The 18,124-nt window shown below is 41.7% G+C and overlaps 1 protein-coding gene across 3 annotated transcripts in view; it reads right to left on the reverse strand.

The window, feature by feature from the left end:
- The window catches only part of TFB1M (transcription factor B1, mitochondrial), a 33,326-nt gene extending 20,200 nt beyond the window's left edge, over positions 1 to 13,126 (reverse strand). For all 3 annotated transcript variants that reach the window (XM_080998419.1, XM_080998418.1, XM_080998417.1), the window contains exons 1-4: positions 12,949 to 13,126; positions 8,047 to 8,198; positions 7,405 to 7,516; positions 4,519 to 4,670 (exon numbers count right to left, since the gene is read on the reverse strand). In XM_080998419.1, coding sequence (XP_080854545.1) covers positions 4,519 to 4,670; positions 7,405 to 7,516; positions 8,047 to 8,198; positions 12,949 to 13,081 — 549 coding nt within the window. In that variant the 5' untranslated portion in view covers positions 13,082 to 13,126. The remainder of the gene's footprint in view (positions 1 to 4,518; positions 4,671 to 7,404; positions 7,517 to 8,046; positions 8,199 to 12,948) is intronic.
- Positions 13,127 to 18,124: the final 4,998 nt, after the last annotated feature.

Raw genomic sequence — 18,124 nt, forward strand, 5'->3', positions numbered from 1 at the left:
TTCACACAAGCCACAGGCATACAGATAGGCATGGGACGCGGGTGGCGCTGTGGGTAAAACCTCAGCGCCTAGGACTTGCCGATCGCATGGTCGGCGGTTCGAATCCCTGCAGCAGGGTGCGCTCCCGTCGTTCGGTCCCAGCGCCTGCCAACCTAGCAGTTCGAAAGCACCCCCCGGGTGCAAGTAGATAAATAGGGACCGCTTACCAGCGGGAAGGTAAACGGTGTTTCCGTGTGCTGCGCTGGCTCGCCAGATGCAGCTTGTCACGCTGGCCACATGACCTGGAAGTGTCTGTGGACAGCGCTGGCTCCCGGCCTCTAGAGTGAGATGAGCGCACAACCCTAGAGTCTGTCAAGACTGGCCCGTACGGGCAGGGGTACCTTTACCTTTACCTATGATAGGCATATAGATTTTTAAAACCAATAATCCTTAAAAACATGTAACAAAGCAAAGGGCCCAAGCTGGGCTGGAAAGGACAATCCCAGCCACAAGGGGCTTGCAGTCCATGCTAATCAATGCCAAGAGCAAACCCTTTTTTCAAGAGGGATCAGCACAGCTCAGGAACACAACTGGAACCAATCCCAATAGGGCTTCCACTTAGCATCAAAGTTAGGCCTACTGGACCAATTGCCCAGATATCCCCATATCTATGATGCAAGTAGTGAACATAACTTCACTATGGGTCTCTTATACAGTCATACCTTGGGTTTAATGTGCTTCGGAATTAGCGCGTTCGAGTTGTGCTCCGCGGCAACCCAGAAGTAACGAAGCGCGTTACTTCCTGGTTTCGCCACTTCCGCAAGCACAGACGCTCAAAATGACGTCACGCGCATGCGCAGAAGCCCCCGAAACGTGACCCATGCACGCGCGGACACGGGTTACGTTTGCTTCTAGATGTGAACGGGGCTCCAGAACGGATCCCGTTCGCATCTAGAGGTACCACTGTACAAACAAAAAAGGTCCCTTTGTTCGCTATAGAGTTTTTCATCTAGCAAAGGTATCAGATAATGAAAGATGAAATAAGTTTTCACCAATTCCCCCTTTGCCCTAAAGCTCCCAGCACCATTATCCACAATGTACTGAAGGGTTTCCCAACCCACCAGATCAGATCTTTGGGAGACAAAAGAGGCAATTGGCAAAAATCACCTCTTCTGTTAATGGAGGTATCTGTTGGGTCAAAAGCCCTTCTGCAAATGGACCTGCATAATTGCATTCAACTTGTTATTCCTGGGACTGGACACTTAGAGCTTATTACTGCAGTGTAATGTTATCTGCACTGGCATATCTGAGCTCAGTTCAAGATACTGGTTCTTGAAATAATGCCTTCTGAACTGGGTATTTGGATGACTCCTCTATATACGCCTCATGTATTCCATTTAACACATGAAGACTGTAGTTTGGTGTATGTCTATCAGAAACAAGCTCTTTCCAACAGGTAAGCTCTCCCCAGTAATTTCAGGCATCAGACTTTTTCAGAAGTCTTTAGGGACTGGCTGAAGTTGTCTTTAGGGACTTATTTCTATGGTTGCATTTACAAAAAAGAACAATGTTGGGCCAGAAGCAGAGAAACAAGAATTAAAATCTTCTCTTAGTCATGAAGATCAGACATTGCATCATCTCTCTCAGGGAAACCTACTTCACAGGGATATTGTGAAAATAATGAAAGGAGGAATAATGTACAAAAGCCTGAGCTCTTTGAAGGAAGGACTGAATAAAGATGTACTTAAACTTGAAAGTGTGGGGAGAAAAGCTTTTAAAGACCAGAAAACTTCCACCAAATCTAGCTCATTCTATTACCATGATCATACCACTGCATTTCCTGTAGCTTTGTTCCTAGCAGACAAGCACAAGAAACTCACTGTGCATGCTATTTTCCATCTCATTTAAGCTACATTTTGTGCAGAAGCACTATAATCTACATGTCACACATAAGGGAAAAAATTGATCACATATACAGCTGGTTACAGCTATATAAAGCACAGACTCTTTATTTCCTCCTAGCTGCCAACATACTATTCCCTTTCATTTCCAACCTATTTCAGAATTACAAGTCTCATCCACTGGCCAGATCACTAAGCTTAGAAAGCAGTTCACACTATCAAATATTTCAGCAAATCCAACACAGCATTTGTGCCAGAAACCACGTGGATTGAAAACTGATAAAAGGGATTTGTTTTGTCTCACAACTGCAGCATCTTAAGAGGTTGGTGCCGATGATGATCCTTATATCATGGCAATAACATTAGGAACTGATATTCAACATTCATAAATTGCACTATGTAAGATGCAATATATAAAAGGCCATCTTCAATACCAAATATGACTGAAACAGTGACTTCAAGGTGCTGGTAGCATACACACTTCCAAGGGGAGGAAGTGCCACAGACAAGGTGCCACTACAGAAATTAGCTCATTCAGTGTCACTACACTGGGCAGCTTTCACTGGTGGTACAAAGAGTCTTCACTGCATTTCTTAAGGCTCCAGCAAGATCATATAGGGAGAGGAACTTGCTCAAGTATTTGGATGCCAAGTGGTTTAGAACTTTATAAGTTAACAACATTTTGAACTGGGGTTGGTAGTGCAGATTCTGCAGAACTGGAGATACGTTCTCCTAGTACATTGTACTAATAAAAATTCTGGTGGCCATACTGAAAGTTTCTGCTTCCAGACCATGTTGAAAGATAGCTTCAAAAGAGTGCATTACAGTAATCTAGTTGAAAGGTTAACAGAGGATGGATTACTGCGGCAAAGTTATTCTGGTCCTGGAGTGGTTGTAGCTTGTGAATGAGCTGCAGCTAGAAATAGGCACTCCTTGCCACTAACACCACCTGGGCGTCAAAAGACAATGATGGATCAAGAAGTATCCCTAAACAATGTACCAGCTCCTTTGGGAGGAGCACAACCCTGTCAAGACTTGGCTATCTTATAAATTTCTGGAGAAGAGAACCAATCAACAATTTAGCTTAGATATGCCTTAATTTAGAGAATTTGTACTTGCAGAGTTGCCCTCCTAAAATGGTGAGCAAGCTCTGCCATCAACCAAATTTTGGGCAACCAATCTTGAAGTCAGAAAACAGAGTTAGGAGTGTAATTCCAGTCACAACATTTAGTTACTTTTATAGCTCAGTGCATAGGAGGTATGCATGAAGAACCCATGGGATCACCAGAAGAAGGGTTCAAGTCTGTAAGAATACTGCAGGAGAGTTATTTTGCTGCTAGTGTGAGGGGAACAAGCCTTTTGCAAAGGAGGGGACCACAGTCCCAAGGAAGAACAGAACCCACAACAGGAAGCACAAGGGTCCACCACCACATACTCTTTCCAAAATGGAATTATTGCCACATACGTCCATAAGAGGTGCACCATATCTGCCACAGGTGACTTACAAAGGCAGAACCTATTATGTATGGATTTACATACTAAACAGGCACAGTGTTGGTCCCAAGTTTCCACCCAACTCTTGCTCTTTCCCCACAAAAAGAAACCCTGATCTCTTGCCATATACTAGATTCACCCATTTTTTGTCCCTACTCTGGAAGTTTATTACAAGTGTTTTGATTATGCTGGCACAAATGTATTGTTAATGCAAGCCCCCCCCCCCCCGACAAAAAAACAGCACATAGCACTGTGCTCAAATAGCCTGGGGGACTCATGGGTAGGATCGTTCTGTTGGACTCTGATATGCATAGTCTAAGTCAGTTACTTTGACAGATGTCCCTAGTTTTTGTCAGAACTTGCTTATGAAGCTAGTAGTAGTAGTAATACTAGTAGTACTAAGCTATTTATTTATTTTGTTTATTTTTATTTAGGAAGAAGAAGAAGAAATGGATTCCCCTTGGAATGGTTGTGGATGAAAGTGGTAAGGGTTCCACTACTGTGTTTTCATCCTAAGAATGAATTCAGTAAAACGAAAAGCCAGAACTAAGGAACTTCAAAATAATACCTCTTGCACTAGGAAGAATTTAGTCTAACTTTTATATTAGCACAGCATGCAATATAATTTTTGTTACAAAAAGTTTTTCCCTACAAATCTTGAAGATTGAAAGAGCAACACACTAAGATGTACAGCAGGGGTCAGCAACATGCGGCCCATGGGCCAGATGCAGCCCACGAAGACCATTTTACCGGCCCACGAGCCATCCCTGAACGAAGCTAAACCAGCACAGCGCAGGGACTTGCTGAGCAGCGCCAGAAATCGCGTCTGCGCATGTGCAGATACTGGAAATCGCTTCTGCGCAGGTGCGATTTTTGGTGTCTGGGCATGCGCAGAAGCGATTTCCAATACTGTGGACATGCGCAGATGCCATTTCCGGCACTGCGCTGCGCCGGTCTGGCCCACGGACGATCTCCGCAGGAGTGATCCAGCCCATGGCCGGTAAAAGCCTTGCTGAGATATTTTGAGATATTAAATGTCTCAAAAAAAAAACCAGAAGCAAAATACAACTAAGACATTTCTTAATTTACATATTAGATCTGTTTCTGGTTTAATAATTTATAAGGAAGTAAGAAGCAAACTTACCTCCCCAACTTCCTTCTGAAAGGTCAATGTCATCTGTGTTCTACCATATCTAAAAGGTCCATCTCTCTTTGATATATTCTCAAGCCACTTGATTATTAGGGGAGTTGAAACACTAAAAGGTAGATTTCCTATAATATGTATGTCTGGTGGATCTATAAGAAAGTGTGAAAGAAAACATTTTTTCATATCTCTATGTGATTAATTGATATTTATGTAAGAATGAAACACATTTTCACTACGGGTGGGAATTTGCCACAAGATTTGACATATCTCTGCATCTATGGGAAGCAACCTTCCTTTGGGCTTCCTTTGCTCTGTGCATTTCCATTATCTGGGACCATTAATTAGATCTGTTAAAAATGAACCTGTTTCTCCCCGCCTCCAAATTACTAAAAATAGCAATGTATTTCCCCTTTTTCATATAAGGAGATGACATTTGCAGACATATGACCCCCTCCAAAATAGATTAAGTCTGCCAATTGGTAGGCAGATACATCCAGCAACCATATTTTTACTATAGAGAATACAAACTATTCATTACCACCTGAATATTTTATCATGCCTGACGAGACATTTAGTGTCATGTCTAGTTTAGTGCTATGTTTGCTGAAAGATTCACACATCATACTGATGAAGCCTTGTCAAGGTATATGTAACCAACCAAAATAAATACAAAAGAAAGTTTAAAAAATCTATTGGAAAGGGCCTGTCACAACTTGCTTGGGTTAGGCCCAGAAAAAATTCTGAGGGTCCCATACATTTTGTTTGTATGTTGTTGTTTTTAAAGTACACATTTTATTCAGGTGAATGTTAAAAAATGTGCAACAGATCTCCAAAATCTTTTTTTTCCTGTAATTTTTTCTTATTGGCTGAGGTTTCTGCCAAAAGTTAGGGTAGTAGGAAGGTTCAGTTTATTTTTCATAATGAGAATGCCCTGTCCCTTCCTTTAGTAGCTTCTCAAGTTAAAAAGACACAAATGTTCAATCAATTACTAGTTTTTTTAATATCTGCATATGCCACTAAAACTGCAATCACTAACAGCTAAAAATATTTGATAGCAGGGTGGAAAGTGAATTATCTGAACCACAGTGGGAGAAGACCTGCAGATCAGGAATTTGAGACAAGTTTAAAATGGCAGTCTGGGAATGATAGGATAGGACGGGGGAAGAAGTCTTCCTATCATCAATGTCTTCCATTTCCTCTCTAAACCTACGAGATGTAACCGGCTGTGTTCTTAGATAAATAAGGTATACTATTCATAGTATCAAATTATAAATTTCAACGGAAGTAACTCATAAAGTTCAATAAATGAACAAAGCAGAAGACCTGGTGGATCAGATCATTCTTTAGTCAGTTCATGCATAAGGTCCATCCGTGTAATGGTGACTATTCCATCTGTCTGTTCGTAAAGTCCAAAAAATCCACATAAAAGGTTGCTACAGTTCCACAAAATCCTTACACAGAGTCTAGACAAGGATTTCCAGAATATTGGCCTTGTTTCACTGTCCTGGGCTTCATCAGTACTTAAAGCTCTAAATAATGCAAATAAATACAAGATCATGATCTCACACATTTTACAGCAAAAATAATATAAAACCATAAACAACTGTACATACCATATGTGACATTACAGGACAGTGGATCTTATGGAATAACAGTAGCTGCGGTAAGTAGCAACTGTTACAAAGTAGGGTTATATGGACAAGCATAAAATTGATTGCATTACAGGTGTTGGCAATCCACAGATACAAAATATCTTTCTTAAAGTGACCCATATGGCACAGCAAAAGTAAAACCAAACTTAATCCATGTTCAGATGATATACATGTAAACATTAATACAAACTCATACATAAATGTAAACAATTTTTGGATCTAAAGTAATGGCAATCCACAGATGCACAATTAAGTGCTCAAAATAAACCACTTGGAAACAAACTTAGTCCATGCTACATGTAAACATTAGTACAAATTCACACAAAAAAAAACTATAATCAATTTCAGTATTCAGACCTGAGGGATGTAAGGAATTGAATAAGAAAATAAACCAAGTTTCTTTCTGCATAAGGATTTTTTTTAGCTCGTTCTGCAGGACCTGAATACGTCCAAATTACAAAAAATGTCAAGTCCTCATTGGAATGAGATGCTTCAATAAAATGTTGCACTAAAGAAGCATTTATTACATTGTTCCTGATCCTAGATTGGTGTTCTGATATTCTTACTTATCCACAGGGACATCTAATCATGCACAGGCATTTGCCACATGTACTAATCCACGTGTAATTTACGTGATTAGATGTCCCTGTGGATTGTTGTATGTAGGTCATACTCTCAGACCTATCAAAGTAAGAATGAGAAGCATCTCATTCCGATGAGGACTTGACGTTTGTTGAACTTTATGAGTTACTTCCGTTGAAATTTATAATTTGATACTATGAATAGTATACCTTATTTATCTAAGAACACAGCCGGTTATGTCTCGTTTGAGTATGCTTTACATGACCATAGGTTTGTTTGTTGTTGTTTTCCATTTCCTCTCAGCAAGAATTAAACAGCTATAAAGGAAACACCAAACTTCTAAACAAGAGTGAAACCAAGTGTCAGAAACTGGTAAATACCTTGAAATTGCATCTATACACTGTCAGAAGAACATGTGTAGAAAAATGACTGCTTCACAAGGTATTCACCAAGAAGAAACAATATCCACAATTGCTTTGAGGAAGCATAATGTTGAGACGAGTATACCAGTCTCCTAGAACTCACAGATAACCGAAAATATACAGACCACTGAATGTTCCATTCATCCAATAAGCAGCTAGCCATTTTGATTACAGAAATCTTTTTTAAAAAACAGTATTCTGAATCACTGTAGTTCTAGCATACTAACCATCTTCCCAGTTCTTCATAAGGTGTTCTGGAAAAGCTTTGCCTAATTTATTATACGTTAAAATGTCTCCATGAACAATACGAACTTTTCCTGGAGCTGCATCAGACAACATCTGTGATTTTTCAAAGGAAAAAAAAGCAAGAATAAGAGAAGGAAGGGGGGGGGGGAATAAAGTATAGAAAGAAGAAGAGACAGAGACTACAAAGTCCTCTATCACAAATATATCTTAACCCTTATTCCACACACAGAAGAGTGAACCCTCTCAGCTCTCACCAGGGACCTTCCCGCTCTTCCCCCAACCTCCCACCCTGGGAGATCCTCTCGACCCTGCCCCTCACGTAGGGGTCTTCATCTTCCATCCATCACCTTCCTGTGTGTATCTTTATATCAAAGCACGAACATGGGACAGATAAAGGCCTCAATATTCGTGATTAAGGGTGAGACTCAGATCATATTTACTGGAAAGAGAATACACTTAAAAAACTAACTACCTGCTGAATAAACAGGACTGTGGCAAAACAACTGAAATGTTATTTGGCACAGACTTAATAGGATATCCAACTTTTAAAATAGGATATTCAACGTTTAAAACAGCTAAAATTGGAAAATTACTATCAAAAGTCTTGTGAAACATTTGGATACCTGAAGCCCTGGAATAAAACGAGGATCTTTCTCAATTAACAGGACTTCTGCAACACCAGCATTCAAAATAGATCTTGTGATTCCTCCTGGCCCAGGGCCTACCTCGCACACATGCGCATCTTTCAGACTACCAGCTTTTCTCACTATCTTATCTGCAAGAAAGGACACACAAATTAGTTCATCCTCAATGCACAGAGCTCATTAAGAAAAGCGGTTCAATGAGTTCATTTCAAATCAAATCAAATCAAATCCGTTTATTGTGAGGACCATGCCTGTACACAAACATCAACACAACAATAGTTAAAAAATATTAAAATTCATTACATACTACGCCAACAAAACCTTCATCCCACAAAATAGAAAGAGAGGGAAAACAAGCAACGAGTTAAACAGACGATGAAGGGGTCTTTACATTGTCATCCATAAATCTTTCCCTGGCTTTCATGGCCTTCATCACAAAAACCGCTACCACATGGGTAATACGTGGGTTTGCATCAACTAACAAAAATTTTACTCTATCTTCAGGATTGGTTATAGAGTTGGGTATAATTTGCAGCAATGCGTCTCTAAAGCCCGAGTAGATGGGGCAATAGAGGAGGTAATGTGTAAGATCCTCTTTAATTTTCATAAGGCAAGGGCATAAACGATGTTCTACTGGGGTTTTTGTGAATCTACCGGTCAGATATGCAGTTGGCAGTGTTTGAAACCGTGCCATAGTGAAAGCTCTCCGAAGGGTGGGATCAGTGATCTCCACCAAGTAGTTGGCACAGATTTTGACTGCTTTTACTCGGGGAAACCAGTAGGAAAACCCAGAGTTTTTTATCTTTGTGGAGTCCAAAAAGGCGTCTTTTTCAAAGATCCATTCCCGGAGTTCATTTAAGAATGGAAATAAATGATTGCATCATCAAGTTAATTAAATTGGATATAAATTGGACTAAGACATCTATCACAAGATGTATGTACTTGGTCTTTAGTATATAAGTTTAACTACAAAACTTATTTTAACTGTATTAGAAGTTCCTCTTTCATACAGAGTATGAAAGTTAGGGCATACACTCCGTAGCCTATACATGTTTACCTGGGTATAAGTTCCACTGAACTCAAACGGACATATTGAGGACTCGGCTATACAGCTGCAAATAAAACGTTTTAAGTGTGTTGTAAAGTGCAAATACGAATGTGACACTAGATGGTGAAGGTGAGCTACGGCAAATTCAGTACATTTTTCCAGTGCTTTTTTTCTGGGGGGATGCAGGAGTACACATACCCCTAAACATTTTGTGAATCTAAGTTTGGCCTCATTGAGGGCCAGTATTTCAATATGAGTAAGGAAATGAGAGTACGCCTAAACATTTTTTTTCTGAGAAAAAGCACTGCATTTTTCAAAACGTTTTTTAAAAAAGCATTTTCACAGCGTGTTTTATATAAAAATAATAATAATACTTTTTTATTTATACCCCGCCCTCCCCAGCCAAGGCCGGGCTCAGAGCGGCTTACAAGCAATAATAAAATCAAGATGAATGATTACAACTTAAAAACAAAAATAAAATACATTAAAATAATGGAACATTAAAATATTAAAATGTAGCCTCATCGCAGGAGAAGGAAAAGAAAAAAGAAAGAGAGGGAGGGAGGGAATCAAATTGGCTCCAAGCCAAAGGCCAGGCGGAACAACTCTGTCTTACAGGCCCTGCGGAAAGAAATCAGATCCTGTAGGGCCCTGGTCTCATGAGGCAGAGCGTTCCACCAGGCCGGAGCCAGAGTTGAAAAGGCCCTGGCTCTGGTTGAAGCCAATCTAACTTCCTTAGGGCCTGGGACCACTAGGGTGTTGTTATTTATGGACCTTGAGGCTCTCCGTGGGGCATACCAGGAGAGGCGGTCCCGTAGGTACGAGGGTCCTAGGCCGTGAAGGGCTTTAAAGGTCAAAAGCAGCACCTTAAATCTGACCCTGTACTCCACCGGGAGCCAGTGTAGCTGGAAAAGCACTGGGTGAATATGCTCCCATGGCAGAGACCCCGTGAGGAGCCTCACTGCAGCATTCTGTACCCGCTGGAGTTTCTGGGACAGCTTCAAGGGCAGCCCCGCGTAGAGCGAATTACAGTAGTCAAGCCTGGAGATGACCGTCGCATGGATCACTGTGGCCAGGTTGGGGCAGGAAAGGTAAAGGACCAACTGCTTGATGCGGCGAAGGTGGAAAAATGTCGCCTAGGCTGTTGCTGTAACTTGCGCCTCCATGGAAAGGGAGGCGTCAAGGATTACACCCAAACTCTTAACAGAAGGCGATGGCACTAATTGGGCCCCCGCAAGAGAAGGGAGTTGGTCCCTCATCCCCATGCCATCCTGACCTAACCATAGGACCTCTGTCTTTGAAGGATTTAGTTTCAATCGGCTCCCACGAAACCATCCAGCCACAGCTTCCAAGCATCTGGTCAGTGTGTTCAGGGCTGAGTCGGTGTGGCCATCCATCAGCAGATAGAGCTGAGTGTCATCAGCATATTGGTGACAGCCCAGCCCAAAGCTCCGGGCAAGGGGGTGCATAAAGATATTAAAAAGCATCGGGGAGAGAATTGCGCCCGGCGGCACTCCACACACCAAGGAGTGGCGCAACGACATTTCCCTCCCTAGTGCCACCCTCTGTCCCCGACCAGAGATAAAAGAGCACAACCAGTTACGAGCTATGCCCTGTATCCCCACGTCTGCGAGGCGGTGGTCCAGAAGATCATGATCGACCATGTCAAAGGCTGCTGACAAATCTAAAAGGATCAGCAGTCCTGACCCGCCTCGATCCAGTTGTCTACGGAGATCATCTGTTAGGGCAACCAGAGCCGTCTCCGTCCCAAAACCAGGACGGAAATCAGACTGAAATGGATCTAATGCCGATGTTTCCTCCAGAAACCTACCAAGCTGTTCAGCAACCACTCTCTCAGTTACCTTACCCAGGTATGGAAGATTTGAAACTGGGCGGTAATTGGATAGGTCTAAGGGATCTGATGAAGTTTGTGTGTAGATTCCATCAGCATAAACATATAATATGCTTGAACTGTAAAAGTAATAAATTTTGTTACAGTTTGCAAACATTTTCTCATTAACTATGACTTTGGTTTGCAAGCTTTTTTAAAAAAGAAAAACAATTACCAGCAAAACTGTCTGCAAATGAACAAATATGGCCTTCTAGGTTCAAAAAGGCTTACCTCTGCTTAAAACTTTGTCAGATTGTACTATGTAATTTTCTTCTTTCCTCCATGCTCTCTCTCATTTAGTGATTCATCTGACAGACTTAGTTTCAAGAATCACCGTACTTTGATTCAGTTGTCACTTCATTCCTAATCCTACCCTGGCATGACAATGGCACCAGATTTGTTTGATTAGCAGATCCTGCTAACCAGAAAGAACTGGGCCACTTTACATCTACTTTTTTTCATATTAAAAAATCACTGTGCAATTGTTAATGAAATTTAGGTTATTTACTGGCTATTCACATAAAAAAACTTCCCACCTCTCCAACTTCTCTGTTCAAATCGCTAGAACTTGGCAAGAACTAATCTTTCTGGGCCCTCAGACAATAATGCAAAATGGCTGCTGTAGGTGAGCCTGTCTATTCACAAAATGACTGCCAAGAAAGTAACAAAACTGATTACCCTGCATTCAATCTCTCTCACACCAGATCTTCACAAATGCACATCTGTTCTCTCCCAGATATAGTGACTGGAAGTGCATTTGTATGTAACATATGTCATATGTTTAACAAGTCCAACAGTCAAACCTATGCCACATAGCTGTGCTGCCTGCAAGCGCTCCAGTTGGAGAACAGCTTTTACCAAAGGTGTTGTGGGTTTTGAAGACACTCAAACTCAGGACGCAAAGAGAAACGTGCTAGGAGGAAGGCACGCTTGGTAAATCCACACCATGATCAGCTCCCGCCCAGAAACCAATGTCCCCACTGTGGAAGGACGTGTGGATCCAGAATTGGCCTCCACAGTCACTTACGGACTCATTGTTAAAACTGTGTTTATGGAAGACAATCTGACTCGGCTACGAGTGATCACCAAAGAAGAATAAGACAGTGCAAAGCTATCAGGGAGAATGGTCTAGCGAACTGGTTAAACACGTGGCATTTGGTTCACAGGAATTACATCGCCACACATGAACTCTCTTCACATGGTCTACCTCACTGGGTCACTGTGAAATTAAATAAGAGAATCATCACTCTCACTGGTGGTTTCAGTACGGGGCACATTGTTTATGTTTCAGTTTGGGTGATAACCTGGCTCCGCATAACATAACTTTATCCATTAATTTATATCATCAGAACACGCTATAGACCTATGCTACCATACTGAAGTATTCTAAACTGTAGACATTACATAATTAAGGCCTGGAGTATAGGCAATTCCCCATTTATGTGCGTTCAAGGCATGCACAACCGTGACTACATACATCATCACGAACCTGGAAGTGGCAAAAAAAAAAAGTGCAAAAATGGCCCCAAAAGAGCACAAAAACTGTGCAAAAATAGCATCTAGTGACCCAACGAGCCTTAACAAGTGCAATTCCAGGAGCCTTTGCACTGACCTTGGAGAGGCCTGTGAAGAGTTGGGAGTTTTGAGCGAGCAATTGCGGTGGAATTGCCTATATGGAATATTTTCATGAATCATGCCATATCTGGGTTTTAATTGTGCACTCACTTACCTGGGAGTAAGTCCCATTAAACTCAATAGGTCCTTTTTCTAACAAAACAATAGAATGCTTAAACTGTTAATCCATGTTTGAATAATTTAAACATAGTGCATTCAATTTAAATAAACATACAAATATAATCTATTTAAACACAGCTTTTTAAAAATGTAGAAAACCACAAAGTAGTATATGTATGAAAATTGAAAGATGACACAGACTGCTTACCTGTAAGTCTCAGATCCAGAAGAAAGTTCTGAGACAGCTGCTTTTCAGCTTTGAGCTTAAACAGTTTAATAATTTCTCCAATTGTTGGAAGAGGTGGTAGGCGGAACATAGCCGCTTGTCTTGATGCAGTCATTGATTAAAAGTGATTACTCTTTGCCACTAGCAAAATATTAGGAGGAAAAGATTAAATTAGAACTTATTATATATTTGGCTATCAAGTTTTAAGAGGCATAGGAATTCTACACCCACCTACATGAATGCTTTTTTAATTGGACCAGCAACATCCAACACATGCTTTAAGTCAGCATCAAACGTTCTAAAGTACCCAAAACTTTAGGTAATATGTTTCTGAAGACTTTCTGACTGAAAATATGGCTTAGAGTGGATACAAATACAGTGGTACCTCGGGTTACATACACTTCAGGTTACATACGCTTCAGGTTACAGACTCCGCTAACCCAGAAATAGTACCTCGGGTTAAGAACTTTGCTTCAGGATGAGAACAGAAATCGTGCTCTGGTGGCGTGGCGGCAGTGGGAGGCCCCATTAGCTAAAGTGGTGCTTCAGTTTAAGAACAGTTTCAGATTTAGAACGGACCTCCAGAACGAATTAAGTACTTAACCCGAGGTACCACTGTATTTATGTGTGGTTTAGGAAGCAGCACACGAGATAATAACAAATTGCCCTTGCAATCCTGGTTCAGTTATATGTTGGGGTGCTTCTAAACTCACTTCGAGAAAACATTCAAACCCCGCTTTTCGCAGCCCTCCTATGGCAGCTCTAGCTTGCCTTGGAAGAACCTGCAAGGGCCGTATATAGAAACACTGGTCTTCCGTGAGTGCAACCTATTCAAGTTTAGCAAGCAAGGCGCCACCCGCCGCTCCTCTGCTGCTTCTGTGTGAGCTGAGGGGCAGAAGCTTTCGGGCTGCCAACTGGCTAAAGAAAAGAACCTCTCTTGGAGCCCGTTGACAACAGTTTATACACGTTTTTCACAGCATTTGATAATGGATTCAGATGGGGTGGTCGAGGGAAGGGCATACCCCGCCGCCCGTCACGGGCTTCGGGGGGGGGGGGCTTGGCGGGCTGTAACCGAAAAGGCTCGCGGCCAGTTCACTGAGGGGAGTCGGCGCGAGCGCACGGGAGGAGCAGAGCAGCCGGCAGAACCAGCCGCCGCGCGCTCAGGTCGCCGGTGCGCACGCGCAACGCGGGGAGGGGCGGAGGAAAACGCGCGAGAAGCGAAGGCGGGCGCTTGCAACTTACAGTTATGGGTCCGTTTCCCTCACAAGACGCCGCATTAGGAAAGAGGCGGAATGAAGTAAAACGACGAGGAACACAAATACCGGCGGAGGGGAGTGCTCGCTTGTTGCTAATGAGATGGAATAGCGTCAGTTGCCCCTTTCCCCCCAACCTCCCTTAAATAAAAAAAAAAATTACCCTCATGACCCCGGATGCGGAAATCCGTATATTCGCCCCCTTCCCACTGCAGGGTTGGAAAAGACGCTCTACCCCTTCTTCTTGTCTTTTCTCCAGGGAGAACTCCGCCCAACTGCCGACAGCCGCCCGCTCATTGGCTGGTGTACATTAGAGCCTAAAGGGGGCGGGACGCACTTGGCTGCGTATAGCGCTCGAGGAAGGCGTTCGCCGCTCAACGCTTTATTGCTTCGCTGCCTTCTTCCGCCTCTGCGTTGTTTCCGGAGTTTTTCGCTCGCTGCTTTCCACCACCCAACTTTCTCAGCCAGCCCTCAAGAGCGAAGGGCGGGAAGATTTGAGATCCTTCTCTGGCATTTAAGCTCTTCCTCCATCTTCAGTGGAGATTTGACTCTGGGTCGGATCATGCAATAGGGAATAACATGGGAGAGTTCGGAGTCATAACAGATTCCAGCGAGAAAAGAGGGTCTCTGGACATGTGCAAAGTGCAGTTCCCTCTCTGCTTAGTAACCATGAGAGATAGTATTTTGGCATTAGGAGATGAGGTTATGTGAGAAGGTGTAGCTAGTATGTAGAATGCAATGCAGAATACTAATGAAAAGCTAATTTTTATAGCAATTAAGAACTCCCTTCTGTCATGCTGATCCTTGGAGAGGGTCAGGTCAGTCACATTTTCCCAAGTCTAGCAAAGGTGTAGACTTCACACTGACAACAGAAAGCAGGAAGACATCTCAGTTGTTTTCTCAGCCAAGAGTTCCCAAACACTGGAACATGAACCACCAGTGGTCCACAAGCGTTATTCAGGTGGTCCGCAGTGTGTCTGGGTTTGTGGTTGAAGACAGAAGATGGCACATCTTTTGCATTAAATAGATTGTTTTCTTAATAGTATTGTTGTGGGGGGTGGGTTGTGCGCCCGAGCCCCCTTCTAATAACTGGATCCAGCACAGATTCAGTTCTTGGAAGATCCAGGCTAGCTTTCCGGTGAGGTAATGCCCCTCTATCTAAGATAACTGTGTCATACAGCAAATTGGTGGGGGCCCCTCCCTCAACTCTCAGCTCTGGCTTTTGTCTAACTACCATCATTAGAAAGACAAAGGCAAGAAGTGAGAGTTGAGGCTGGATGCCTTATCTCTACTAAGTATAGAAGCTTATGTGTTATGTAAGATTAGTTTTGCAATTAGAAAATGTAGATTTTTAAAAAATACAAAGTGGAAGTATACAAAAAAAAAATCAATCTTTAGATTTTGTTTCATTCTGAAAAATACTTTCATTTTACAGTTTATTATTGCTTACTTTTGAATTAGATATATATGGGGGCACCAAAATCAATTGCTTAGGGCCTCTAAACTGGCCCTGCCCCCTCCCCTTAATCTAATTTCCCCCCTTCTGTAGAAAATCTGATAAATAAATAAATAAAACTGTTGGTGACAACACATTTGCAGTATTAATGTCCTCTCTGTAAGCACCCATAAAAAAAACTTATCTTGAGAAATATTTCTACAGCTGTAGGTTTCAGTCTACAAGTGGCGAACTTGCAACTTCATTTGTTCGATATTCTTAATTTAATCTGACAATAGTAAAGTGTTTTAGGTTCTCAATACTATGTCTTCATATTCAGTGGCAACGTCCAATCAATTCAACATTTGTGTCTTACACAGGTCTTGGGTACCACTTAGAATTAAGTGTTGGGCTGCCTCCTTTCTTGCTGGGTCCATGACCAACTGTTCTAGGGCACAAATTATTGAACACAGGTTGCAATGTCACATGCTAGCATTCCAGCTGCTGGATATAGTGTAGCTAAAAATACACATACCTTCTTCGAACAATTTCTAGGGATGATTGTCAGCGGTGTCCTGCTGGCAAAGGAAGTGATTTTGGGAGGCCGTTTGCACAAATGTTCTGCAAAGCAGGGAAGAATGTTCTCTCCGTGGTACTGTAAAATTAATGATGGGTTTCAAGGATTTCCTTGTGATTTTGTCTGTTTCCATTTTCTTACTTGCTGTTCACTGTGAGTATAAATGAATGGCAGGACACTGTTTTGTGGTAGTGGAATGTTTAATAAAAATGCATAGAGATTGTCTGGAAGATCAGGCAGTGCATTAGATAAGGGCAGATATCAAAGATTTACTGAAGTAAGTAACTTCACTCCTTTTCACCCATTCACTTTGTAGAAGTGTCCAGTACTCAATGGAGCAATATGCACTTGTTATTTGGATAATCGGTGATAAATTATATATATGTTTTTAAAAAACCAAGTTAGTCCCACCCATTTTTTGTCCAAAATGTGAAAAACGTTAGCCTCAAATAACTTGAGAACCAGAATCCTAATGATGCTTAAGCGCTTCTTAAAAGCATCAGGCAGGGTGAGATAGGACATTAATAAATCTCAGCCTCAGGTGTTTGTACACAATCTAGGAATGAAACAGATATTGACGTACTGTAAGTAAAGGAAAAAAGCCCAGATAAATCAGGAGTTCAAATGTACCTGATCTTCTGAAAGTAGAGCTTGCAGTTGGCACTGAATATAAGTACAACACAGAGCAAGCCCCATTATCAGCAGGGAACTTCCTTGGCAGCCTAATCAGAGAATTGTAGAGTCAAGGGCCATCTAGTCTAACCCCCTGCAATGTTGTTTGAAAGCATCAAAGTGGCCCGTCTAGGTTGGGGTAGAGAAGTTCAGAATCAGCTCTGGTGCTCATCCTATTCCCCATCTCTTCCAAGACAAGGAAAATGGAATTTTAGAGAGTAACTGTCAGGGAAAACTGTGAAAGTCATATTTTATTCTCCTTTAGCTTTCAATTTACTCATTTAAAAAAAAATAAAGTCAATTGAATCATTTTTAAACAGCTACAGTTAAAAGCTGATGGCTGAAAATAGAATTAACTATTCTAAAGTTAAAAGTTAGATCATGACAAAAAATATTTGGGAACAACTCATCTCTTCTCTCCAGCACTCAGTAAATCTGCTCAGAAGATGCAGAAATAAAGGCATAGCAAGTAAACAACATGCACAGTAATCTCACCACTAGATGACACTCTTGTTCCGTGCTATGTGAACTCTTAAATTTCTAGATTACCAATACCACCAGCACCAAAAACCTGAATGCATGGATCAGGTTAATGAAATAATCTTGCTATGAAGAAAGAAAAGAGGAAAGTACACATAATAAAACTGGATGCCACCTTGACTAGGAGTGGTTGATTTGCACAAGGAACCTTTATTTATAGCGGAAGGTGATTTTTTTTTTAGATTGTTTCATTCACATGGAACCCCTACTTAGCAATGCACTGATTATGCTGTCAGCTGACCATGAAAAGTCTTAAAAATGGCAGTTTCCTGGAGAACAGTGAGGTGGCAGCACAGCTAAAGGTGAGCATGTTGAGAAGCCTTGGCTCCATTATATATAAAAAAGCCACTTTGCCATGGGAAAAATTGCCTTATTTACATAAAGTGCACTTATTTACATAGGGTGCACTTAATTGCACACAATGAATGAATAATGAAATATTTCAATGACGACTGAGCAACTTGAGCACAGAGCTTTCCAAACTTTTCATGTTGGTGACACACTTTTTAGACAGGCATCGTTTTGTGACACAGTAATTCAGTTTTACTAGCAAACCAGAGGTTAAACGAACCCCTTTCCAGCCCCAGGAGAAGTGTGAGGCGCATTCACACAATACACCTACAGACTGCAGCAGACACACTAATATGCCACGACACACAGTTTGGAAAGCTTTGTTTTAGC

This window comes from Podarcis pityusensis (genome assembly GCF_964106645.2).
Source record: "Podarcis pityusensis genome assembly, chromosome: 3".
Lineage (NCBI taxonomy): Eukaryota > Metazoa > Chordata > Lepidosauria > Squamata > Lacertidae > Podarcis > Podarcis pityusensis.